This window comes from Chionomys nivalis, chromosome 13, assembly GCF_950005125.1.
Source record: "Chionomys nivalis chromosome 13, mChiNiv1.1, whole genome shotgun sequence".
Taxonomy (NCBI): Eukaryota; Metazoa; Chordata; class Mammalia; order Rodentia; family Cricetidae; genus Chionomys; species Chionomys nivalis.
The window spans coordinates 65597373-65625119 of NC_080098.1; the positions used below are offsets into that span (position 1 = coordinate 65597373).

Consider the following 27747-nt stretch of genomic DNA (forward strand, 5'->3'; position numbering starts at 1 on the left):
TTTTTTTAGGGAGACTACATGCATTACCAGGTTGTTTCTGTTTGCAGTAGTGGTCCATCCTACAGTTAGGCAGTACCAAATAGCCAATGGGTGGTGACTGGGATCAGTCTATAGTATGTTTGCCATCAGTGTGAGTACCCAAGTTCAGTTCTTAGAATCTGTTGTGTGCTGGGACGGCCACAGTCTGGATGCTTCCATCTATAGATGTGCCCCCAAGAGAGCAAACCCAGGACAGTTCTCTGACCTTCAGCATTTGATCGAGAGCAGCCGTTCTCAACCTGTAGGTCGTAGCTCTTGAGTTAGAAAGTAAGATTTCTGAATTCTCAGGCACCAAAGCATTATTCATTTGAAAAGAATGCAGAAATGTGACTTTCTGCATCCCAGCCTTCGTCATCCACATGTACATCCAACCTTGAGCCAAAAACATTTGGAGACTTTGTTGTGAGCGCGTGCAGACTGCCTTCTTGTCATTTTCCACAAGCAGTACATCCCTCCAGCATAGTGTTTATGTTATGTAATTATCTAGAAAGGGCTTGTGCTTGTGCAGGAGGATTAGCATACATTTGCATATGCTGTATGTTTACATGAGGGTCTTGAGACTGTGTGCGCATCTAACCCCAGGGGTCCTGAAACCCTTCTTGCCATGACTTGCAGGACAACAGCCAGATCCATCGAAATGAAAACTGTCTGTTGTCAGAAGACTCTGATAAGGTGGGGTGGGGGAGTGTGTGCACTATTAGGGCATGACTGACGGAGGAGTTTCGTGCCTGCAGTATGTAAAGAACCTTTGGAGCTCAATAGAAGGGAAACTAAAGAAACCAGTTGAAGAAAAGAGCCAAGAGGTTTGAGATTTCCTTGAAAATTAAAGAAACCAGTTGAAGAAAGAGTCAAGAGATTTGAACAGATTTCCCTAAGAAGTGGAAGGGCAGCAGATAAGAGCGTGGAGAGACACTGACCCTCAGCAGTCCTGGGCATGCGGACTCAGCACAGCCAGGCCTGAGCTCCGCGCCCACAGCGACGGGCTCTGCTGCTGGAGTAGGACATCTTCCTGTGAAACGATAGGCACAATTTAGGAGGCACTGTGGAATTTTCTTAAGTTGAACGCCTGCCTACACCTGAGCAGTGTGGCAGCATCTGGTCTGTGAGTGTCTCCCACAGCTACTTACATTGCATGAACGTCATCTTCGTTTTCTTCTCCAGTGCTGTGTCCATCCACCACTTCCTCTTGGTATGCATGGGCTTGTTTTCCTTTCTTTGTTATTAAAATATTGTCACAAGGAAAAGCTTCACACACTATGTCACAGTGTGCCGTTCAGTAGGTTCCCCAAGACTGGAATAGCCTTGCTTGTCACTAAGGGTGGGTGTTCTGAGGACTGTGACGATCCTGCTTGCCCCTTCCTCCGACCTTAGGTAGCGATCTGACATGTGAGCAGGGTGTTGTGAGTTTGTGTACTGCACACATCTCTTTTCTAGCCAGACTGACGTTTTAGTGTCTATTTCAGGCATTGCCCTCTTTACATTTTTAGCCTGCTAGTTTTGCTTTCGGGAGTTTGAGTTTCAGGATTCTGGTGTGTTAGGGATGTGTGTTGTGTGCTTTGCTCTTACATTCATTTCCCTCTTGTCCGCCCTCCCCCTTCCTACTAGTCCGCTTCCTCTTCTTAAGTAGTTCCCCCTCTACATGTTTCCCACCTTAGTCATGGGGGGAGGGGACAAGTATGCAACATTTTTCTTCATTTTACTTAATGTAACATTTCCAGCTCTACCCACTTTGTGGCAGATGCCACAGTTCCATTCTTATGGCTGGGGTACTTCAGTTCATGTGTATTGCAGGCCATCTGCTGACTGGCACCTCGGCTGACTCCGTAGCGTGGCTGTCCTGACTGGTACTGCAGTGGCACAGATGTGCAGGTGTCTCTTGTCTATTCCTTGACTCCCGTGGGTGATAGAATGGTGCAGCTGGGCCAGAGGGCGGAGACAGTTTTAGTTCCCTGCAGATGCCCCATACTGCTTCTCTGCTGGCTGCACTGGTTTAGTGCCCACTGCAGTGTGCTCTCTTTGACTTTTGATTTTGTTTTGGTAGAGTCTCTTCTGAGAGGTCATTACCCCATAGCTAAGGGCATTGAACATTTCCATGCATATTTGTTGGCCAATTGAGCTCAACTTTCTCAAGACATGCCTATATTCATTTCAGTTGGCCCTTATTGGTCGGATTACTTGAGGTTCTTGGGTTACAGTTGACGTTCTTTTTACATTCTGTGTACACGCCCACCGTCTCCCATTCTGTCGTTCTTTTTCTGTGCTGTCCCGAGATTTTTCAGTGTGATGTAGCCCCACTGTCAGTTCTTGCTCTTACTTCCCAGCTGTCGAGTCCTGTTCAGGAAGCCCTTGCCTTTCTGTGTCCTGAGAGTCTTCTAGCAACTTTCCAATTTCAGGCCTTTACCCCCATTATCAGTGGATTTCGATTCGGTGTGAGAGGGATCTAGTGTGATTTTCTGTATTTGGATGTTCATCTTCCCCAGCATTTTGTGGAAGAGGCTTTTCTTCCTCCAGTTATACTTTTGGCACCTTTGTCAAAAGTCAGATGGCTACAGATGTGTGGGCTTCAACATGGGTCCTCGGTGGGGTCTTGTTGGTCTGCATGTCCATTATCACGCTGTGCTTGTCACTGTGACTCGTATAATTTGAGATAAGTGATGGTGATACCTCCGCTGTTGCTTTTTCTACTCAGGATTGTTTTGGCTCTTCTGAATCTCTTGTGCTTATGTGTGAGTTTAGGGTTGTTTCCTGTGAAGAATCGGCTCTAGGTTGTTTTCTGTAGCGTTGCCGCTTTGACTCCATTGATCTCGCTGATCTGCGTGCGTGGGAAGTCTTTCCACCTACACTGTCTTCTTTCATATCTTAAAGTTTTTCTTACAGAAATCTTCCATCTTACTGGTTAAGTCTATTTCTCTGTATTTTATTTGTGTGCTTCATTCATTCACTTAAGAGCTGTTATCCACAGGATGGCTTTCTCACCTTGTTTGTCACAGATATGCAGAAAGACTAATGATTTCTTTAGGCTGGCTTTGCTTCTTGCCATTTCACTGAACATGCTCACAAGATGAAAGAGTTCCCTGGTGCTCCTATGGTCTTATGTAAGATTGTGTCATCCCAAATGGGGATACTGTGACTGTTCCTTTCCCCTTCAGGTCCCTCCTGTTTCTTTCTCTTGCTTATTGCTCTGGCCTACTAAGTAGTCACCTTTGTCCCATCCTTGGTTCCCCTTTCATTTTAGCACTGGCTCTAGGTTGGTTATGGTAGGGGAATGGTCCTTCTTTTCCTGTTTTCTTCAAGGCTTTTATCGTGAAGGGAAAGTGAACTTTGTGGAAAGCCCTCTGCATCTTTTGAGATTATCATGTCATTTTTCTTTTATCCTTTGACCAGGCAACTGTAATATTTTCTGCTTTCTTCCAGCTTTTCCTCTTCTTAGGTAAAAAGCAAAGTACTCATCTCCACAGTGGGAACCACCCAACAAGGCGAGGGAGGGGCTGGGTTTTGGAACCCCAGCTTGCTGTGTCCTGGCTTAAACATGTGTCCTGTGCTGTCTCTGTTGGCTTTACTTTTTCCTCTTGAGGGTGGTCTGCCCACACTGATTCACACACCCCCACACCTTTTCAACTAGATTTTTTTCCTCACAGACTTTGAAGAGAATGGAGAGGAATTAGCTATGACCTAAATTCCCTGCAGGTATCGGCAGTTTACATACATTGTAAGTTTACCGTCAGTGTGAGGGTTTTGTTTAAAATACTGACAGTGTGGGCTAATCACACACACACACACACACACACACACACACACACACACCGTAAATCCATCGCTGCCCCCTCAGCTGTATGTGTCACAATGGTAGCAGATAGTCATGTTCCCACATGGAAGCAGTGACAGTGTCAACTGTGTTCCAGTAGTCCTCTTAGTGTCCTCCTGGGCAGTGCACCCCCACCCCCAGGGGGTATAGCACTCTGAAGACAGGCTGGTACTGTGACAGGGATGGTACTGCTCTGTCTGTATGTAGGCTTGTCACTCATACACTTGGCAGTGTAGTTGAGGAGCTGGTTGTGAGATACGGGTAGCATGAAGTGTGTCAGCATTAGACAGGTTAACTTGCAACTGTACTTTAAAATAGTTTGAAATATCACAGTGCAAAATCTGCCCCCAAAATTGGGGCTCAACTGTCTATGAGCGGTCTCTAAGAAGGAAGGCTGTGAGTAGGCAGTGCTGTGGGGTTCCCCGACATTTTATTATGACAGCTTTGACCAGTATACAGTAATGGTACTGCTAATACACCTGTTGCCCCTTGGCGGGGCTGCGTTCTTAGATCCCCAGCATATGCATGAAACAGCAGGTCAGTCCTGTCCACTGCCTTCCCTCTGGGTACATACCTGTGGAGGCACTGATGGTATAAACAGGTGCAGGGGAACCCTGTCAGTGGTGTAGACTGTCCCCAGCTGCCGTGGGGCAGTAGTGTTCCCATCTCAAGCACACCGAAGAAGAGGAGGTCACGTCCTAAGCAGGGCAGCACGGAGCAGTTGTCCCCAAGCTGCAGCAGTCTAAATCCATGAACTACTTCTGAGTTTTCCACTAAACTGCACACATCTTGGGGAACTGAACCTCAGAAAGGGAATCCGTGGATTGGGGGCGGGGTATAGTGCCATGAGCAAGCAGTGGTGGCTTCCTTTTAGCAGTGCTGCCTGAAGGGTAGGCACAGTAAACTGACACTGGGTTGTGCTGTGCATGGTTCTTCTTGCTGGTTTGGATGAAGACTGAGGCAATTTGTGGTATATCTTGTTTTTATGTTATTTGTCTTGCTTTTCTGTTTTGTCTTGAGCTATGACTCAGAGTTTTGAAAAACTGACCAGTAGTTGGTTATGGTTTACAAAAATAATTTTTTCCAATAACTTAGAGTTGCCTCATCGTTCTGGGCAATGCCCCCAGAGAGTATTCATCCTTTCTTAATGTAAAGCAGTTGCAGAGTGCCAGTGGGTTCCCCAGTGACCAGTAATTCTCACTGCTTTTCTCAGTGGACTCTCGAACATCTTACTTGCTTAAATTTGCTCATTTTGCTGTTTGTTTTTCTGTCTTTAAAAAACACAAAGCAGTGGGCAATTCCACTTGGGACAGGTCCCACGCACACAACCTCAGAGTTCATAGAGATGCTGTAACAATGGCCAGGCCCTAAACCCACAGACAGTGGGAGATGTATCCATTGCAGAGTGGGTGGAAACCATGCCCCCCTCCCCCCCCCCCGAGGCACAGGCGACTCCTCTTCTTCCCTGCAGCAGCCCTTGCTGGCTGAGCTGAGCACTGCTGTTCTCTCAAAGCTTTCTGCCGCTGTCAACTGCTGGCTCCAGATGACACAGCCAGCTTCATGTCCTCTTTTCATTAGAATCACAGAACCTTTGTCCATCAAAAGAGAATAGGGCGGGCAGTTGTGAGGCTCTGGCCTCTGCTGGTGAGGGAAGGCAGGTGAGCTGTCTGCCACCATCCACTCATGAGCCTGTGTGTGTGTATGTGTGTGTGCACGTGCATGGTTTGGTCACTGCAGCTCTGTGAGCCCAGGTTGCCAGTTTCATTCATAACATATTAACAGTGTGGTCTCCTGGGAGTCTTGCAGATATTGTATTATGCTGTGGTGTGTATGCAGCTCTCAGTGGATGCTGGTTGTGTGTTCATGACAATCCTGCTGTACTAGAATCTTGCGGTTTTCACCGTGTGACCTAGTTTTGTTAGGAAAAATAAAACTTTTCATGTCTTCATCTCTGAGTCATTGTTTGGTTGTATTTTGGAAACATTAAATGTTTTCCCATGTTCTTCTTTTTCAATAATATTTTGCTGGTCGATGGCAACGCCCCACATATGTGAGAAGGAAGTGTGTAGTAGTTGGGTTTGAGGCAAAGTACGTGTCTGCTACCAGGGGTGCTCCACTGTGTCTTCTTAAACCCTCAGGCCCCTCACTGAGTGAAAGCCCCCGCTCTTCATGTGTGTGCACCTCATCCTTGACTCGTTGTCATGGGCACCTACCATGTGCGTCCTCTCTAAGAGCTGTCCGACAGCAGCGTCTTCTATGCTACTCTCTCCCCGCTCCTTCTTCTTCGTTGTTTTTAAAAATGACTCCTGAGCATGCTCTGTTTCCCTCTCCTCAGCCTGCAAAGGATGAAGATGATTGTAAACTTCTGGGAGGTGCTTGGAAGGCTTTCTAGAGAAAGGGGAGGAAGTGATGCACAGGGTGTGTTGCATGGTCTGCACTGTTCCCGCGGACGATCTGCCACTGCGGTTCACTCCGAGTGGACACCCCTCAGAGAGGTTAAGACTGTGGCCTCCCCTCCATGTCTTGTCTCTGTTTAATCACTCCATTGAGTCACGCCACGCCAGGAGTCAGCCCTCTCACTTGGCTCACTGCTGCAGGACAGAATGTTAGGCAGAGGCAGGGGAAGCCTACAGCAAAGGCCTCCTGGGCTCTGGACCTGCAGAACCTGTGAGATGAAAGCCATTGTTTTGATTAATGGAGTCCTTTGCAATGCTGGCTCGCTGACTGCCACAGCCCCCTCATCAGGTCATAGGGATGAGGAAACCTTTTCTTGGTAAAGAACTTAGTGAAGACACTGTCACCACCAAGCTGAGTTTGGAAATACTGTTGCATAATTGCTTTTCAACATTTGAGATGTAAGAAGTGTGTGTGTGTGTGTGTGTGTGTGTGTATTGGGGGATGGCAGTGGAGACATGGCTCAGAGGTTAAGAGTGATAGCTTACTGTTCTTTCAGAGGAGTCACAGTCACCTGTAACTCCAGCTCCAGGGGATTATCTGGCCTCTGTATGTCCATTTACATAGGTTCGTGTACACACACACACACACACAGCTCATGGAGTGGCCTGACTATATGACAGCTCATGCTGGGGGTCAACTATGGTCCTCACTGTCAGTTAAAAGCTGCATTTCCAGCACTGAGTATCTCTCTCGGGGGCTCCTTTAAGTGTGTATTCCTCTAGCAGGACAACTGTGTCATGTTACACACACACACACACACACACAAAACACCTGTTCTTTTAGGTAGAATAGGTAGTCATCACAGAAAGAGACCCAGCCTTTGGTGTTTGTGATCATCTGTAACATGTTGTTTCTATGACTAGGGAGTGAAATGGAGGAGTGTCACACGGGAGAGTAGACATGGTCACAGAGTATATGGTGGCATGGGCTGCTTGAGTGATCTAGCAGGTACCATGTAGTGCTGCAGGGTTCAGTTACTCCCTCTTTCCCGCAGCCTCTTCTCTGGGTTGCTGCTCTCCAGAGAATCACGACTTTGGATGGTGTGTTGATGGCGGATAGTGTGTTGCTGACAGTGTGTTGCTGGTGGGTAGTTTGTTGATGGAAGATGGTGCATTGATGGAGGATGGTGTGTTGATGGTGGGTGATGTTTTGATGGTGGGTTGTGTGTTGATGGAGGATGGTGTGTTGATGGTGGGTGTTGTGTTGATGGTGGGTTGTGTGTTGACAGAGGATGGTGTGTTGATGGTGGGTTGTGTGTTGATGGAGGATGGTGTGTTGATGGCGGGTGTTGTGTTGATGGTGGGTTGTGTGTTGATGGAGGATGGTGTGTTGATGGCGGGTATTGTGTTGATGGCAGGTGGTGTGTTGATGGCTGGTGGTATGTTAATGGTGGGAGCCTGCTGGCAAGCTCTCTGATTACTTGAGACCTGCAGAGTCCACTCGGCTGTGTGGGAAGCAGCCATTGTGAGGTAGTCATTTGGTCTCTGGGTGCTCCAAGACCCCCTTGAAGTTCAGCCTGCAGACTGCACATGGTACAGAGGGTGGCTGTGCTGCTGGTAGTGGCTGGAACTGGCCAGAGTGCTCTTTGGCTCTCTTCCCATAGCTTTTAAAAGGAAGACTGTTACTGGTCTGCAGTGGCGTACTTTTAAAATGTTAAAGAGACATGGGGCTGATTAGGGCTAGGGGTGTAGCTCTGAGGCAGGGCTCTTACCACAGTTAACAAGGATCTGGATTAGAGCCCCAGAACCACAGAAAGAGAAGTTAAGACATACAGTGATGTCTGAACAAATTCTTTTTGTTAGAGAAAGCAAGCATATCGAGACATTTAAAAAGCATCATTTTGTTTGTGCTGAGGTAAGCTTTAGCTTGTCTTCCACTCACAGTGTATAGGGCCCTGGTAGAAAGGCTTTTAATAACTAACTCCAAACTGTAAAGCCTGTATCAAGTGTTCTAATTTGCTGCTGGTTGCTTAATTGACCTTGTGAAAATAATTGAATGTCTAACCTGTGTCTTCCTGTTCAGTCCTTTAGCATTCTAGTTTTTGCTAAATGAGGCATTAGTGAGAGCCTGGCAGAGCTCTCCCTGTGTGGTTCAGGATGTTCTGCTGTGGTTTAGCCAGCTGATTTTTCTCCTCATATGTTCTGATCGTGGCCTCCCTGCCCCCATTGCTTTACAACATGCCAAGAGCATGGGGGAGTTGAAAGTATTACAACACTCTAAACAATGATCACATTGAAGGCTAGCTATTCCTATGGTTTCTGCGTTATTGTGACATGTGTGTTCACACCAGTCAACATACTGTAAAGGGGAGAAAGTGATTTGTGTGAGCAGTGGGCCCTGGTCTACTGAGAAGGCTTGGCTCAAAGCCTCTGACACAGCTCTCAGCATCTGTTTCATGTAATGGCATTTACTGCAGTGTGGAGCTCTCTATTTAAGAGAAGGGATTTGAGAAGGGATTTATAAGGAGCTCCTGGGGCCAACGGTCACTGCTAATCCTGTAGGTAAAATTCCTTGCTATGGCCTGTGTAGCTTTCAGCTTGAAGTCTGTGTGCTAAGGGTCCCCCTTTGTTAGTGTGGGTTCTTCTTCTATGAAGTCAAGAGGGTGGAGAAACGAAGGACAAACAAGCCAGACCAAGCTTGATGCTTTCTACAGTTGACGTTTTGTACGGGATGGCTCCAAATTATGTTCAGTTGTTTACATGTTATGCTATAATCGATTATGAATGTCAGAGCTTTCTTAAGGGAAGCTGTATCTGTCTGCTGCCTCCTACACTCAGCCTTGTATTTCTCCTCTGGCAGAAGTTTGCTCTGCCTGAGCCCCTGCTGAACCTCTGCCTGTTCTATGTAGCATACCCTCAGAAGGCTATTTTCTAAGTTTTTTATTTTTTTGGATGCCTTCCATTAGATTAAATAACAGAAATTGCAAACCAGGTTTGACATTTCTAGTGTACTTTCGTCCTATTCAAATAACATGTAAATATGAAATATTATTGACAGGATTAAGTCTGTTTTGCCCATTTAGTTTGTGACTGCCGATTGTCTGCTAACTTCCACTCTCCTAGAAACAGAGGTCCAGTTTAATACCTCGTGCTGCGAGACACACAGCAAGGAGAGTCTCATTTCTGAGCCCCCATAGCTTTGTATGACCCAGCTCTCGCCAGTGAATAGTCACATAGATGCCGTTGACCAGTGCTTAATTAAGGTCTCCAATAAGTAGAGTTCTTCTTGCCTTTCCCCCCTTCTTTCTGCCCACTACATGTTTGCAGACATGATGGCAAGGCTTCAGCAGCAATTTTGGACCCCTGATCTAATGTAGAGATTGGAAGATACAAGGTATGGATGATAGCAAAGGAAAAACCTTGGCGAGAATCTGGTTTCTGACCTTATAGAAGCTGTTTGTCATCTTTGTGCACCCTTGAGAAAATTAGCCCCTCAAATTTTTGTTTTTGACTTTTCGCTTCAAGAAGCAGTTAAATCAAGATGGTAAAATGTATGTCTTGCTGCAGAACTGCATTTAGTAAAGTGTGCAGTGGGAAGGTTGAAGATCTGCTGAGATCACGTGGACGTGCTGAATGGTCACTCATTAGTCAGTGCGCACCCTGGAGGCGGAGCCTCAACCTATGCAAAATATTTAAGAGAATCTTCGGAACATGCATGTGAAGTCATGGCTGCCCCACATTGTCAGCACCACAGAGCAAAAGTACTGCATGACCTCGGATCAGAACCTCACCAGAGCCCATGGGTTCCCACCATCCCAGCGGGCTTGGCTTCAGACTCAGTAGGAAATTCTTAGTGTTGTCAAGTGTCCAGTAGGTTAAAATCTGCAAGTTAGGGATGCTTTTCAAGGATTAAAAAGTTGTTGGTTGGAACCGGAGAGATGACTCGGTGTTAAGGGCCCTTACTGTTCTAGAAGACGACCTAGGTTCAGTTCCCAGCACTCATTCGGGCAGCTCACAAGCACCTGCAATTGACCCCAGGGCATCTGGCTTCTCTTCCCATCCTTTCCCCAGAAGATGCTGCAGTGAATTGGTGTAGACAGACACAGCCAGCTTCCTCATAGCTGCTTTCATTTCTGCTGAGTTAGAATTAGCTTATAGTTGACACACCACTGAGGACTCTCAAGTTTGTGAACTGCTCTTGTCAGAGTTTGGAAAATTCCTCCCAGGCTGGAGTGGAAGATCAATGGAACTGTTTCTGGTGGGTGGATTCCTGGTAGCCCTGCTTGTCTGCTGCTGTCTGCTTAGGCCAGTGACTGGGAGGAGGGCCTATCCTTGCCAGACCAGCTGTGTCCTGGTGCCCAGACCATTCCGTGACACGCATTCTTACGTGCTTCGGCGTTAGCAGTTGGGTAACTCATTACACTGGAGTCTTTCTTGAAGCACAGAGGTATCTCTGGAAGGAATTCTTTCAGATCATCACATGCCATTGTCTCTGTCTCTCTTCCATCTTTCAGGAGGGACACAGAGATTACCGCGTGCCATCGGGATGTCCTTGGCCAAGGAACTCATCTTCTCTGCACGAGTTCTTGATGGTCAAGAAGCCAAAGCTGTAGGCTTGATCAGCCACGTGTTAGAACAGAACCAGGAAGGGGATGCTGCCTACAGGAAGGCACTGGACCTGGCGAGAGAGTTTCTACCTCAGGTACCAGTGAGAGCACCTGTGTCCATTTGAGATCACTCCATAACATTTGGGAATAGTGTAGTGCCCATCTCACGAGCTGTCCTGTCTCAAGTAAAGCAATTAAAATAAGATTTGAAGGTAGTCCAAGGGTTGCACGGGAGACAGACACATGGCATGCATGCGCACCACACACACACAGCGTAACTTCCTAGCAAGTTGTTTTAGCTCGTTTACCAACTTATACTCTAACTTGAGTCATCTCTGTAGAGACCGTGATGGGCGGGCTGCTACCTCCCATTAAAGCATGTAGGATGGCCATGCCTCCCGCTGCATCAGGAGACTGCATGTACACACTCCCGCAGAGTCAGGAGACCACATGTGCATACTCCCGCTGAGTCAGGAGACCGCATGTGCACACTCCCACTGAGTCAGGAGACCGCATGTGCACACTCCCGCTGAGTCAGGAGACCGCATGTGCACACTCCCGCTGAGTCAGGAGACCGCATGTGCACACTCCCGCTGAGTCAGGAGACCGCATGTGCACACTCCCGCTGAGTCAGGAGACCGCATGCGCACACTCCCGTGGAGGTCAGGAGACCACATGCGCACACTCCCATGGAGGTCAGGAGACCGCATGCGCGCACTCCCGTGGAGGTCAGGCTTGCAGTTGGGGTCTTCCTCCATCGTTTTCCATCTACATATTGAGGAGGGGTCTCTTTCTCTGGCCCTGAGCTATGGAATCCAGCTTGTTGGTCCAGTCAGGGTGCTCTCTTCCTGTTTCTGCCTCCCCTAATTCTGGGATTACAGGATGGCTGCCACACCAACCTGCCCGTCATGTGCGTTGAAGATCTGAACTCCCAGTAAGCATGTTACCCACTGAGCCCTCTCCTTGGCCCTACTACATTGTGTGTTAATCTAAAAAGACCATTCAATACAAAATCTAGCATCAAATTGACACTCACCTCCTGTAGATAGATGTAAACCAAGATCAAAGACCTCAGTTCTGTTTGCAGAGTGTGACTGTCTCTAGGGTAGTGATGGCAGCTAAGCTTCCACAGCATGTGAGTGTCACTGTCTTCTCAGAGAGGGCATTTAGTTCTTCCCTCCTTAACCCGACATACCTGAGGGGGACATAGCTGTGTCAGCCCACCATCACTGAGGTTAGCTGTCTATGCTGAGAGGACACCCGGGTCGATCCCTGTGGACTCTCCATGTGGCAGGAAGAGATAGCGAATACATCAGTGACAACACAGGGCCCCACTTGACAGTCCAGCTCATCTCCAGCCTGAGCTTCAGGCTCTACCACTGTAGTGTGGTGCCGAGCCAGGCAGACTCCCCACACTCCCCTCTGCTTCCCGTGGAAGGACAGTAACCGAAGAGTGCTGGACATTTAAAGCACACGCCTCCTGCTGCCATCAAGGCTCAGTGTGACCAGTGACAGCCACTCTGAAGTCCAAGAAGCTCAGAAAATCAGTTTCTGTCTCCCATTTCGGTTGTTGTTAGTTAGCTGATCTGTGGATCCTGCATTGAGAATATGGGAATTATACTTAGGTATTCTGTATAATTTGCATAAGTTTTAATTAAAACTTGTTTCTTGACTTTGAATTTCAGGGGCCTGTTGCAATGAGAGTGGCCAAGCTAGCGATTAATCAAGGGATGGAGGTGAGTGTTTCTGGTGCTGCACAGGAAGGAGGCTGCTCCTCGGAATCAGCTTAGACATCGGGTTATTTCCTACACTCTGGAATAGAGCTGATGTCATATTGACTGAAGCTGCTGGGATTCCTTTCAGGGCCATGGATACAAAGTTCTGATGTCCTGGTAGCTCATGGCAGCCTTGTTCTTTTTGACATTGCTTTAGTGGGGTCCTCAACCAGTCCCTGGGGAAACAGGCTCCTTAGCCAGATCATTCTTCCATCAGTCATTCAAGGAGAGCCACCCAGCTCTGCCGAGTATCCCTCTCTACCTGGAACCTCTCAGTGTGTGCAGGGAGAAGCACTGAGCCCAGGCTGGTCTGAGGTGTTTGTGAGTCACACTGGGAACATGACCACAAGGAGGGGTCCTGGGCTGGAGGAACAGTGGACAGTGCAGATTCTATAAACTTTGGAGCTCATGTGCGTGCGTGTGTGCATGCGTACGTGAGTGTGCAAGTCGTTGTTTAACCCTCACTGTCCCTCTTCAGTAGGGAGTAGTGCAGCCAGGTCCTTGTCAGACATGCCTCTGAAGCAGAGAGAGGTCAACAGCTTTCTCGAGTTGTACAACTTCAGATGGTGGAGTCAGGCTGTGACTTCAGGAGCTGAGTTGGAGGTCTCAAGTTGTACATACTAGAGGACAGTTGTGCTATATTGAAGGATTCTGTTATTTTAGATTGTTTGAGATTATATTGAATCTTCCTTATTCTGCTAAAATACATTTTTGTCCTTAGGTCGACTTAGTAACGGGGTTAGCCATAGAAGAAGCCTGCTATGCTCAGGTATGTCACATGGCCATACAATCAGGCCATGATAATTCCAAGGGTTCTGTTTCTGTGTGCATTCCTATCTTTGGGGGTGGATACATCTGAGATTTTGCAGGGATGCCCTGCCACGCGCTGAAGGTCTTTGTAGTTTGTTGGCTATTTCTGGGATTTTGAGCCTACGGTCTTCACTGAAAAAGAAAACTATGTGATCGTATGAACGAACCCCTCCCCCAAAGCAAAAGTCTTTGTCAGGTTCTAGTCCTTATTCACCACCAAAGCTCTCAATAAAGTGTGAGCAGAGCAGACCCTGTGCTGACGTGGTCCCTCTCTGTCAGGGTCAAGGTGGTGGCGTCCACTCACTTCCTTTCAGCTCCGGCTTAGGAGCCAGGCTAATGCAAGAAGACAGAGTTGGAAAGGTAGAAACAAAACTGCTGACGTAGCTGAGGAAATTCCAAAGATCCGCAGTGGAAACCCTGCTCAGAAGTCAGGATCACACTAACCCTGCCCACCAGCAACAATGGAAACCCTGCTCAGAAGTCAGGATCACACTAACCCTGCACACCAGCAACAATGGAAACCCTGCTCAGAAGTCAGCAAGATCGCACTGACCCTGCACGCCAGCAACAATGGAACCCCTGCTCAGAAGTCAGCAAGATCACACTAATTCTACACGTCAGCAACAATGGAACCCCTGCTCAGAAGTCACAGCAAGATCACACTGACCCTGCACACCAGCTACAAGGGAAATAATGGCTAGTATCTCAGTAGTCAAAACATTTAATAAAATAAACACAGGCTCTAGAGGAGAAAACTGGTAAGCACTGGTAGCAGAAACCATGATCTACATCATTAGCTGTCCGTGTTGGAGGGCAGGAGGAGTCCTGCAGTGTGTGGTGGAACATACCTTTATGTCAGCACTTCATAGGCAGAGACAGACATGAATTCCAGGTCAACAAGGGCTGTGCTGGAAGGGAAGTCTTTCCAAAACACGGATCCGATGAAGGTCTCACATCTAAGACACAGCAGGAACTCTGAAGGCTGCACAATAAGGTAGTGAAAGCCTCTTTAAGAATGGACAAGAGGGACTGGAGAGATGGCTCAGTGGTTAACAGACTGCTGCTCCAGAGGTCCTGAGTTCAATTCCCAGCAACCACATGGTGGCTCACAACCATCTGTAATGGAATGGATGCCCTCTTCTGGCCTGCAGGTGCACATGTAGGCAGAATGCTCACACCTTAGATAGATAGACAGACAGACAGACAGATAGGACAAGAGATCTGAATAGATGAATAAATAAAAGAACAGAAGGAGGTCCGAATAGTTCCCTTGCTGCAGTAGATGGGCAGATGGCACACAGCCGTATGAGACTATGCTGGAAGTACCTGTCATTTGGAAACTGAAGACTGCAGTGTGTGTTAAATGACCAAACCTCAGGACAGTGGGCACTGACCATGGTTGCCCAGGCGTTCTGTGACCCCAGCATGGATGGCAGTTTGAGGTAAGCCTGAGTATCTTCTACCATGTTGCCCAGCAGCTGTGTCCTTGGATGTTTGCCCAGATAAGGTGAAAGCATCTCTGCCCCAGAACCTGCCGCTAAACTTTATTCATAGTTACTAATTTAGAAACAGTGAAGATGTCTGTCCTTCATAGTCAGGCTTAGTGCACGTGATTCAAATCCAACAAAGTTCAAGGCTGGTGTGCCACACCTTGGGACTTTGAAGGTAGCCTCCACTATGTAGTGAGACCCTTTCTCAAGAATGAATGAATGAATGAATGTCCTTCACTCAAGCCTGTTCTACCTGTCAAGCAAGAAAATAGTGTAAAGGAGCCTTGAATTCATGGCGCTCCGTGAAAGGGTCCAGTCCAAAAGGACTGGGTCCTGAGTCATTCCTGACAGTCCAGTGACATCCTGGAAGAGCTGTCTGACAAGCTGCAGTCAAATATGTGGAGAACAAAGAATGTTTGGGGCAGCTAAGTCACTCTCTGTACACTGTGGTGATGAGCAGGTGACGTCGTGCCTCTGTCAGACTCCCAGAACACGCAAGCGCACTGACTGTTCAGGAGATAGTGGCCATGTGCTTTGACACGGGCTGTTGGAGCTGGTGGTAGAGGGAGCCCAGGGGTCTCTGTGCTGAGCTTTTCATTGGTTTACCTCTAAAAACAAAACACTTCACTTTTTAAGCATATTTGAAATGGAAAAAAAATGTTTGGATTAAAAATAGTTTGCCACACACTTAGGAAATTTGTTCAAAGGACAAGTGACCTTCCCAGCACCTGCTGGTGGCTTTCGTAGTTAATGCTTTGATGCACTGTGTGTTTGTAGATTTTAGTGTTTCATGTTTCGTCTTTCCTAGACCATCTCAACGAAAGACAGACTGGAAGGTCTTCTTGCTTTTAAGGAGAAAAGACCCCCTCGCTATAAAGGAGAATAGGGGGAAAAGCCTGAGAAGCCCTGTAGTGCTGGAGACTCTTTCGATCAGCTCCTCAGCGACCAAAGTCGAGAGTGGGTTGGTTCTCACTACGCCTGGAGCAGGCCCATCTGTGCTCGAGCCACTGTGCGCCATGTCGTATTTATTCAGATTTATAAAGCTAGCCGTATCTGTGCTCAAAACACATTCGAATTAGGTCTATGTTTTTAATATTTCCCGCATATCAGCTTTCTGTCATTAATTTTTTAATGTGAATAATTTATATTGCGTTCTCTAGGGAATAATTGATTGTACGTCTACTGTGCTGCATCAAGAAAATAAAACTATTTCTGTATACCAAAAATGTGAAGTTATACCAAATACAGTTGCTGACTAGTTATGTACATGTCCTTTGCCACCTGAGGACCTGGGTGGACATTCTGAGTGAAACTCCCCAGTGTCAATAAAGCCAATGAAGATGATTTGAGAATCTGCCTCTTGCCCCTTGCGCAGCGTTTCAAAACCAATTGCTGCGTGCTGGATTCCAGAGTAACGTTTCTGTGCTGATTTTGTCATGGAACCATGTGACACGGTCCCAGAACAGGAGGTGAGTGAGGGGTCGGCCATCAGGTGGCTCTGCTTGGCTTAGCCACAGTATCCTCTGTAGGGGTTTGCAAGACTGAGCCTTGCTGTGCTCAGACAGAACTTGGTGCTTGCTGGAGACTGCAGTGGACCTTGTGTCCTGCAGCATGTATGCATCCCGCCTCTTCCCTTGCGCTCACATCTTTATCCTGAGGCTACAGATCTGCACACCTACCCATTAGGTAGCTCAGCTAGCCAGCTGAGGAGCTCGGCTCTCTGGGGATCGTGTCTGGTGTGTACACCTGGCCCTCGGGGGATCGTGTCTGGTGTCCCTACTTGTTTACCGAGGAAGCTGCTGAGCATGCTAAAAACTGTCACTTGTATTCTGCCTGGGCTGGAAGTGGTGCTGCTGATGGGAAAGGGTGTGGATCTGTAGCTAGACTGCACTTGCTGGTTAGTCACATTGATTTCCTAACGAGGTGTGAGGCTGGAAGCGAAGACCTGTTGTGGCGTTAGATGGGGAGTGAGCAGGAGTAGGATACTGGCTCTGGGGTTTCGCCTTACCTGCACTTTCTCCTGCTGATATTCCAGCCTGTAGCACAGAAGGAATGAGGGCACCAGTCGTGGTTGTCCAAGAAACAGAAGCAACAAAAGCATTTCACTTCATCTCGGTGTGAGACCTGCAGGTTCTGAAGAACTAAACCTGTAGAAGACGAGCCACCTAGTGTAGAGCTTCGAGGAGATTCAGTGTCTCTACAGGCACTGACACTTGTACATAACCCTCACCCATGTACACACTCATGCATGCACATAGAATCAGAAATAATAAATCATATATATACATATATACATATATACATACATACATACATATATATATATATATATCTTATGGGCCTGGCATGATAGTACATGCCTTTAACCCCATTATTTGGGAGGCAGAGACAGGCAAATCTCCCTAGGGTTTGAGGGCAGTCTGGTCTACATAGGGGATTTTGTGACAGGCTACACAGTGAGACTCTGTCTAAAAATATGTGTGTGCATGTATATGCAGGTGCCCACGGTGGCCAGAAGAGGGTGCAGGATCCCCTGGAGCTGGAATTAAGCCATTTATGAGCCACCTAATGTTGTTAGTGCTGGGAACCAAACTCAGGTTTTCTGGACGAGCAGCAAGCACTCTGCTTAGCTGGATTTGCCTGCAGCTGTGAGCCCCTCAGTGTGGGTGTCAGGGACTGAACCCAGGTCCTCTGCAAGAGCAGCAAGTGCTCTTCACCCCCAAGCCATCTCTAGCACACTTTAAAACAAAATAAAGAAAAATAAAAAAAGCTAGAAACTCTTTTTTATAAAAGCTAGAATCATTTAATCCCAGCACTTGGGAGGCAGAGTCAGGCAGATCTCTGTTAGTAGTTCAAGGCTAGCCTAGTCTACTGAGTTCGTTCCAGGACAGCCAGGGCTACACAAAGAAACAATATCTTGAAAAAAAAAACAAAGCTAGAAGCTCTGATTTTCTGTGGTTGCATCTGTCTTTGACGTTAAAGGGTCATCTCTAGGTCCATTTTCTCCACCAGTCGACTCACCCTCTTTTTTCCATCAAATGCATCTTTAAAGGTGGAGTCATTTTCCCAGCAGCAACAGGAAGCGATGCTTTCCAGAGGTGAGGTGTCAGTTCTTGGGCACAGTGCTTTGAGAAAACGGTCCCTTTGGGTGGCTGGCTGTGGCGCTATCCCTCAGTTGACTTGCATGTCCACTTTGGTGACATACTCTCCATTGGCTCTCATTTGGAGTTCAAAGATCCCAGTTTTAAATAATAAGTGCACTATTTGTCTGCTGGCCTAGTTAAATATTAACTGACAAGTGTGTCTGTGTTTATTGGGCTGTATCAAAAAAAATCAATTCAGATTTTCTCATAGTGTATTAAAAATAACTGTGGCAGATGTGTCACAAAAGAAAGTATCAGAAAGTTAGTAGGTGATAATCTGAAAACTTAAGAGCTGTTTTACATTAGTTAATAGATTGTGATTGGGGGGCAAGAAGGAGGGTTGTTTCAACCCTTTGCTCAAAATATCAGTGTTGCGAGCCCTGAAGTTCTTACAGATTCCCATCCCTATGTTGCCACAGCCCCTCCCTTCTAGAAAGTTCCGAACTCACCTCCCCTGCTTGAGAACATCACTCAAACCTCACTCAGACAGCTGTGGTTGATAATTTTCTAAATTTTCAGGACAACAGGAAAACGCTGTGGACCTGACAGGGAACGTGGGGTACTCCAGAAACAGTGCACACAGACGCCGTGGAGAGACCACCCTGTCCCTTGCTCGTCCACATTTAGAAGAGGTGGGTGATAAGAGGACCCTTACTGTCAGTGACACATCCCTGAGGACAACTGCTCACAGGAACCAGCATGGCTGTTGTTTGTAAAATCCTAACATAAAAACAGCATTGGGCAGACAGTGTGGCTGAGTGGTCGAGTGCACCCTTTAGCAGGCACGCAGCCCTGGGTTCAGCTTGCAGCACCTCAAATAAGGTGCTTCATGTAGGTTTGTTGACATGTCATGGTAATGACTGAATTAGGAAGCTGCCCAGAGCTTTTCAGACACTGCTTTCTCTCTAAGGACTCTTACTCTGGGCCTCCTATGGTGCCCAGAGGAGACCAGCGCATTGAGTCAGGGATTGAAGCCAGAACTGATGACTCGGCTCTTTGTACTTGCAGCCAGCCGGATAACAGAACCATACTATGGCTGCTCTGCGTGTGCTGTCTACACAGGGACACGTGTCCTTCGCCCTGATTGTTCAGTCATCTCATGACTTGGCGAGATAACGGAGGTGTGCTTATCGGATGGTGATACAGGCAGGCAGCAGAGTTGACGCTCCTTGGCATTCCCCTGGCCCAGGTGCTGCACGTATGCTCTCCCTAGTCCCCCCCCCCCCCAAGGCCTCTGAAATGTTTTCCGGTTCTAGTTTAATGGACAAGGTCAGGAGTGGAATGTGTGCTGGGGATCTGTGCAGGACCCTGGTGCTTAATGACAGCCGAGTACCTTGGGAGGTGTGGAGGGTGCTGGTGAGTGTTTCGCCTCCACTGTGAAGCCAAGTGACCTGGCCTGGCCTCTCACCATGCCCCGAGCCACCACTGGAACTGGGCACAGCATCCAGGGTGGAGAAATGAGGCATGTCAGCCTTGATCACAAGTGCTCAGGGTGGCTGATTCAGACAAGGTTCCTTCTTGAGGAGTGTGGCAAGGAGGTGGGCTTCACAGCCATAGCCAGTTTGGGGACCCTGGCAGCTGTCACCACACTCCACTGTGCTTCTGTTTCCCAGGGGGACTTTAGAGGCTGTCAGGGTGGGAGGAAGTTACTACATGACAGCCTTACAGTCACTAGAGACGAGACTTGAAGGCAGCAGGAGAAGCAGCTTGAGATACCCATCCATGCCGCCCTGCAAACAGGAAGTGGACTGTCCCAGACAGGCCAGCTATATTAGGGGGGAGATAGGGGCCAACTCTTGTGGAGTGCCCCAGCCTGTTGCCTCAACATGGATAAGGGCAATATGGATAAGGTATGAAGCTCTGCCTTTGTGATAGATACTGGCCTCAGGTAGAAGGCAATCAGGCCATAGAAGTGAGGAAAATAGTATGGCCCAGGAGGGGTCTGATTGGCCACTGTGCTCCACTGGATTGTCCCTGATGCAGGGAGTATTGGTGCAAGAACTGGCACCATCATGGCCTCAGTAGCCCAGCGGGTAAAGAGGATTGGAGTTCAGGTGCTAGAACCCACATGAAAAAAGCTGGATGTGGTGGCATGCTTTCAACCCCAGTGTTGGGGAGTCAGGGATGGGGTGATCCTTGGGCCTCACTGGCCAGCCAGGCTGGCATTTTTGATGGGTTCCAGGTCAGCGAGCAACCCTGTCTCACGAAACAAGAAGGGCAGACAGTGCCTCTGCAACAGTGGTCAGGTGTGTCCACTGGCCTCCATGTGCATAGACATACCTGAACACAGACCTGCATAGTCATGCATGCTCCTATACACACACGTACATGTATGGCACCTCTACAGTACCAGTTTGGGGCCTGGGCATATGGATTACCTTGGAGAAAGCACTGAATTTTCTCATCAGCCACTGGCTTTCACATTTTTTTCCTTTGTCTAGTAGGCCACTGTAGTAGGAGTCTGGCTGGGCTGAGAGCAGCCAGGTCTCCTGCCTGAGTCTCCACTACTGAATCTTGCTGCCAAGACAGCTTCAAGCATGTCAGCCCCTGAAATGTCTAGATCACCTTAGGCTCTGCCCACCACAGCAGCAGCAGGACCCATCTTAGAGCAAGCGTCTTCACCTCCCAGGAAAAGCAGCAGCCCCGTGGCAGCAGGTGACAGCTGAGGACCGAGGGCATTGGTGGTGATATTCACCCAGAAGGTTCTAGAGACATTTAAAAGTTGGCAGCTGCACCCTCTTGACCTTCTCAAAAATAATGATTCACTTTCGCTTTCAGCCTCGGAACGGGTTGAATCAATCTTTTGTGCAGTCCGCAGAAAGTAAAGTGTTTGGGCAAGTAAGATAAGTCCAATTCTGAGCAGCCTCTCCCTCATTGAGTAACAGTTCTTTTTTAAGCTGATAAAAATGCGTTTCACAAAGCCTAGAACTTGCTCATTGAGAGGACCATCGTTTGAATGCATCAAAATGTAACTACGAGATTCATATGACATATTGTAAGAGATAGGCAGTGACAATGACATTTAATGTGACAGGAGGTAATTCTGATAATGGACAGATGTGATATGGTGTTATATTCTTGTTTGAGGGACAGGATCACACATTGCCCGTGCTGTCCTTGAACGGGCTATGTGTTGGAGGATAGCCTTGAACTTCTGATCCTCCTGCCTTGATCTCCCCAGTGCTGGAATGGACACATTTGGTTTATGTGGCACTGGGGCTCAAATCCAGGGGTTGGGAACACAAGGCAAGCACCGCACCTACTAACCCTCATCTCCAGCCCCAGGGTGTTTATTCTTAGTAGCCCGTGGTGGCTGGCTCTGTTTGAAATGTCCCATAGATGGAATTACTTGCTTTTTTTTTTTAAATCTGGTCTTTTTTGTAGTGTGTAGTGTGTGGCCTGGGATTGTTAATCTGCTGTTGAGAATTGATGGGTGTGGGGTGTTTATCCTGACCCATCATTGACACCAGTCCCCCAAGAGCAGTTGTGATGTAGCGACACAGCCCTCTGTGCTCACGTCACTCCCCGTGACTGTGGTTTCTGTATGCCCACGTGAGCATCCTGTATACAGACAGGCGTGTCTCTTGGATTTCCTGAAAAATTGAATAAGTTTAGAACTTTAACTAGTGCTTGAAATTCTCCAGGCATAAGGGTCGAGGTGCTAAGAAAAAGAAGTGTTGGCTCTACTGCAGCCCCACTTCTCCATCTCTGTGGTCTACTACAGATGGAAGATGGGTACCAAGTGTGTGTGGCATTGCTCAACAGACCTAGCACAGGGTACCCAACCCTGAGCCTCCTGGGCTTGAACCCTTCACATGTATCCACAGTCTACTCCCACCTACCATGCCATGGAGTTCAAGGTGGAGGAAAACCCATCTCAGTTGGGGTTCTCTTTTGAAAATCTCATATTTGACAAAAGTCACCTCCTGCAAGTACAATTGAATGTTTGTTTTAAGTAGATTCAGAGTTGTATAACTGTGGTCCTGACCCAGTTACAGGGTGTTTCCCTTGTGCCCCAAACAGGTTCTGGCTAGGACTCCAAACATAGTATTGAGGACGAGTAGAGAAAGTGGGCTATGCATATTTCATTCCTGATTGGAAAAGAATTTGTCATCACCTTGACTTTCAGGTTGTAACTGACTGAGCCCTTGAACTGTGAACCAGAGTAAACCTTTTCTTCATATGGCTGCTTTTATCTCAGGGACAGGGAAGGGGACCAAGACAGCTCAGAAAGTCACAGCTAGAGTAGACAACTGGGATTGCGTGGAATTAAAATCATCTGGACCAGGAAGCATTGGTAGGTGTGTGACAGACAGCAGAACAGAGACCATTTGCTGTGCACCTGCTGGTTAACATGAAGAGCATAAAAAGAACCAAATAAGCTAACCAATAAAGGCCAGTTGAAATGAACAGGTACTCCTCAAAAAATCAGAGCAGATCTCAGCAGCCATGCTATGGCGGCAACCTCAGGAAGTGTGATCTCCATCCAAGACTGCTCACACACAAGCAAAATGAAAGCATGTCATTTGCAAGGCAATGGGTTGGAGAGGAGATTACTGTACTGATCTAAACAAGCCAGGTTTGGAAAGACCAATACTGTTTTCCTTCATATACTTCAAATTTTACACACACACACACACACACACACACACACACACACACACTTGCACAGTGCAAGTGGAAGGAGAATTGCTTGGGAAAAGGAAGAGTAGTAGTGGAAGCAGGGAGAAAGGACAGGGTGAGGTAATGGATAAATAATGCCAGAGTACATGGTATGTTTGAGCAAAATAATATGAAACCCACTGCTTTGTACAACAAAGGCACATGTTTTTTTTTTTTAAAAAAAATTATTTATGAGTGTTTTGTCTTCATGTATGTCTGTGCACTACATGCATGCCTGGTGCCCACAGAGGCCAAAAAAATCACATTGGATCCCCTGGAACTGGAGATACCGAAAGCTGTGAGCTGCCGTATAGAAGCTGGGAATTGAACCTGGGTCCTCTGGAAGAACAACCAGTGCTTTTAACTTCTGAGCCATCTCTTCAGCACTTACGTTATTTTTAAAGAATTGAAACTCAAGGAAAATGTAAGGGATTCCAAGAGAAGCGATCACAGCATGTCTCAGAAGTGGGCTGTGCTATTGAGAAAGAATCAAATGAGGTCTTCAGGGTGGAGTGAAAAGACGAGACTAGCTCACTCACGTGAAAAACACGAGCACCAGCTAAGGTGCAAATGCATAAAAGGCGGTGTGAGCCTATTCTTCCCGTGTAACTCCCTTTGCTCTACTCAGAATTGAAAGATGATGTCATAAAGCAGTCGTTAAGCAGCTGTTCTGATGGCTTCGTGATACACAGGGACTTAATTGTGTAACAGTGGAGCACAGAGGGAAGGGAGGACAACCAAGCTGCCTACAAGCAGAACCTGTATAGATGGTTGAAATTAAGTTGGCATCGATCCAAAATAGGTTTCATAAACTGAAATAGTAATTGTAATTTCCAGAAAGCTCATTAACAAATCAAGTATTATAGCAAAAGACATGACAAAGGAATCAAGTGTTGTAGTAGAAAAACACAGACCAGAAATGGGGACAAGAAAGAAGGGGAGAAAAAAGGAATAATGAGAAGAGCAGAGGGGAGAGAGAACAAAGGAAAAGGAGAAGAAAGAAGAGAAGACAAGAAGAGGAAGAAAGACAAGAGACTGAGAGGAAGAGGAGGAAATGGTAGTCACAGCTGTGACATTTAGATGCACAACAGCAAATGGCAGGAATGAGTCCCACGCTAACGTGAGTGACTGTCAGCAGTTAGGGTCCCTTTCCAAAGGCAGAATGGGTGGAATGACATCAGCATGGATACATCTAAAAGCAAAACTCCAAAACATATGGAAAGACCACCGGCTGATGGAGAGGGCACTAGGCAACTCTTAACTGTTGTATTAGTAAGGCTAACAATAAGAGCCCAGGCGTCAATACCTCACTCTCAAAAACCAGCCCGGCTCTATAGATGCCTGCTGAGCGCCCACCCAGTAACAGCAGAACGGGGCATGTGTCCTTCATGCATTCTCCAGGACAGAACATACATTGGCTAGAAAGCAAGAATCCTCAAGAAAGGCTGGAGTCCATTCAAAGTTTGCTTACCAACTACAATGAGATGAAATTTGAAAAATTTGAGAAAAGGAAAATTATAAATTTACTAACACAGGATAAACTTGATCCTTAAAAAGAATAACAAAGGTGCTTTGAAATGAAGAAAGGCAAAACTACCCATGTTGGATGCCCACAAGGGTACCTTCAGCTCTGGACACCTGGAGCTGCAGCGCATGCTCACTGCCACACTCAAGGCAATGGTCCATCCTGAGGTGCGTGTGCCCAGCAGCACTGGAGGGGGCTCAGGACAAAGGCTGTGGGAGAAAGGCAACATCCAAGGATCTTTCTGCTGGGGAGGTCACATGGGATGTGTGTAGCTCCAGCAATGATTTGTATAAAACTTGTGTGAAGCCCTGCCAGCAACTAACTGAATGCTGGGAGCCCAGGAGTCTTGCTGGGAGCATTGTCTGTGCAAGGACCACCACAGTCCATCTTCCTCAAGAGAAAGGGAGGTACTAACTACATCATCTGTACAGTTAAGCATAGCTCCTGTTGGGAGTTTGAATTCTTTTTCTGGTGTCTCGGTTGCTTCCTGATCTGTGGTTTCGGTTAACGAGGAACTGTGGCTGGATTTTGGAATGTTATGCTGCTAGCTTGCTTTCACTGTGTTGGTATCTGTGTCATGTATGATCCATGCATCTGTTGGAATGAATGCATGCCAGGTTTTGCATTTTCTTTTCTCTCCCTTTTTATTTGTTCTCTTTTGTATGGGTCTTCTTAGCAGGTTGTCTCCGCTTGGGATTATGACCCCATAGATAGCTGTAGCGGGAACGCTGATTGGATAATAATCCTGGTAATAAAGCAAACAGAAACTTGACTGGCAATGCCATCATGTTAGGAAACAAAGGAACTCGGGTTCTCATAAGATAAATGGAGTCAAAAGGTTATTAAGGCAAAAGATAAGAATAATTGAGTAAAAAGAAGGGCTGGAGAGCTAACTCAGGGGTCAAGAGTGATTAATGCTCTTGCAGAGGACCTGAGTTTAGTCCCAGAACCCACCCAGCAGTTGAATATGATGTGTGCAAGTACACACACACACACACACTCAGGCACACACACATTAAATGAATGGATAAGTAGATGAAATTTTTTTTTGTTTTGATTTGTTCTTTTGAGACAGGACTTCCTTGTGTAGCCCTGGCTGTCCTGGAACTCACTTTGTAGACCAGACTGGCCTCAAACACCAAGATTCACTTGCCTCTGCCTCCAAAGTGCTAGGATTAAAAGCGTGTGCCACCACAGCCTGGCAATGGATTTTTTTTAAAGGAAGTAAAAAGAATAGGGAGTGGGGAAAAGGAGGAAACAAGGAAGGAGAAGACAAGAATATAGGTTAAAGGTAAGACAGATAATGGAGGTGACAGTCATAAAACCTAATCAAACAAGATAAAACTAAAAGCAATTAAAAATGCAGGTGAGAATTTAAAATAAAAATGAAAGCAAATGAAAAACAAAATTACTGAGAGATATACCATTACTAATTCCTTGTGTCGGTATGAATGTAGGTTGCCCAACCTCTGAGTTGTCTTTTACAGCCAGCTCCGCTTATTAGAGATGAGCCTGTATATCTAGGGTCAGGCTCATTAGATCCAGTGTGCTGTGTGCAAGCTGCCTTCCCTCTGTCTTGCCGAGGTAGGTTCCTGCTAGGAATTGGCCCTCAAGAGGTTCCCAGCCCTCTGCAGAGAATGTCCCCTGGGCACGGTGCCCAGACCAGCAGCTTTCCTCTTCTCTGTGCTCTGGTTCACACCTGTCACCAGTGAATTTCAGTATTCTGGGCTCTTGGGGAGCTGAACCTGCACTGGTTCGCTGGTCTTGTCTTAACAGGGTTCGGGCTGCTTTGCTGGTGGTGTCCCAGAGTGTGCCTGGGGACACTGCACTCATTTGTGTCCACATGGGCTTTCCTCTGTCTGTGTGCTGTGCTTCCTGGCACTATCACTGTGCTCGAGACATGATTTGGACTCTCTGTCTCTCTTTGTTTCTCTGTTTTTTTCTCTCTCTGTTTCTCTCTCTGTGTGTTTCTCTCTCTGTGTGTTTCTCTCTCTCTCTCTCTCTCTCTCTCTCTCTCTCTCTCTCTCTCTCTCTCACACACACACACACACACACACACACACAGAAAATGAAACCCAGAGCCTCATAATACAGGCAGTACACTACCATTGAGCTGTTTCTGGAGCCCTCTTTTTGCTTGGTGATAAAATCTTAATGACACTCCCATCATGGCCTTGAACTCCCTCTGTAGTCCAGGCACCATCTTCCTTCCTTAGCCACCCTTCAAGTAGCTGGGAATGGAATGCAGGCCTGCCTCACTTTTCCCCATCTGACCTATGAGTGTGCCAGCCCCACTGCCTGTAGACCAGTGGGGTTCCTTAGGAATGGGACAGTCACCATGTCTGAAACCCCTTGTGCCTAACCCTGCTGCTCTGAAGGCCGCCCACCTTATGACACGTGTACTGTGATGCTTCTCCATGTGGGTTTCTGCCTGAAGCCTGCTTTTCAAGCTTTTGGGGTTTAAATCTGCTGTTGAACTTTTGGACCACTTGGCCATTATCTTCTAAATGTGTTTCTAACCCACCCCATAGGACTCCCATCACTCATATTCAGGAAGCCCCCACGGGATTCCTAAGGTGTCTGTCTTTAGATGTGATTGCTTCTCCTGAAGTCTTCAGGCTTACTCCCCTTCCGGTCGCCGTCACCACAATGATGCTTTGGAGACCTTGCCGTGAGCTTCTCACCACCAGGTTGTAGTTTTGGTTTTAGGAACCTTCTTTGGTTATTCCTCTTCCCCAGTTACTCTGTGTCAATCTCCCTCGTTTGATCAGACGTCATTCTCACGCATTTTCCCAGATTTTTGCACATACTTAAAAACATTTAAAAAACAAACTGTGTGTGTGTGTGTGTGCACGCACAGTGCCCACAGAAAAGAGGGCACCAGATTCCCTGGAGCTGGAGTTATAGGCAGTTGTGAGCCAGCCAACGTGGGTACTGAGGGTAAAACGCAGGTCCTCTGTAAGAGCAGCAAGCCATCTTAACCACGAGCTGCCTCTCCAGCCTCCTTGCACATAGAGTAGCTCATTTGAAAGACTTGTAGTATATGTAGTAGTAACTTCAACTCCCGGACTTTCTCTGGTGTAGTTTCTTCTGAGTGTTAATAATTCTTACATAGATTTTTCTTTCCATATATACATATTTTTTGAGTAAAGAACATTTGAAATAATACAATATAGCGACTGTGGACATGGGCCTCCCCCAGCAGACTGGCAAGGCTGGCAGTTCCCTTGCTGTTTGCTTACTAACTTCCCTAGTTCTGTGTTTTTCTCTTGAGAGTCAACGAGAAGAGATTGGCATGCAGATGTACATGCACATGTATGTGTGGAGTGTTTGGGAAACAGAGGTCGATCTTGGTGTCATTTATCAGAGGCTGTCCATCTAATTTTTTGAGGCAGAGCTTCTCACCAGGCTGCAACTCATCAAGTAGGCTAGGTTGGCCTATCAGTGAGCCCCAGGATCCTCCTGCATCTGCATCTTCAGCATTGGGGTTACAGT

The 27747-nt window shown here is 47.1% G+C and overlaps 1 protein-coding gene across 2 annotated transcripts in view; it reads left to right on the plus strand.

Annotated features, from left to right (window-relative positions):
- The window catches only part of Auh (AU RNA binding methylglutaconyl-CoA hydratase), a 94375-nt gene extending 78109 nt beyond the window's left edge, over positions 1-16266 (plus strand). For both annotated transcript variants that reach the window (XM_057788161.1, XM_057788162.1), the window contains 4 exons: positions 10755-10942; positions 12533-12583; positions 13344-13391; positions 15731-16266. In XM_057788161.1, the coding sequence (XP_057644144.1) occupies positions 10755-10942; positions 12533-12583; positions 13344-13391; positions 15731-15808 (365 nt within the window). In that variant the 3' untranslated portion in view covers positions 15809-16266. The remainder of the gene's footprint in view (positions 1-10754; positions 10943-12532; positions 12584-13343; positions 13392-15730) is intronic.
- The last annotated feature ends 11481 nt before the right edge of the window (positions 16267-27747 follow it).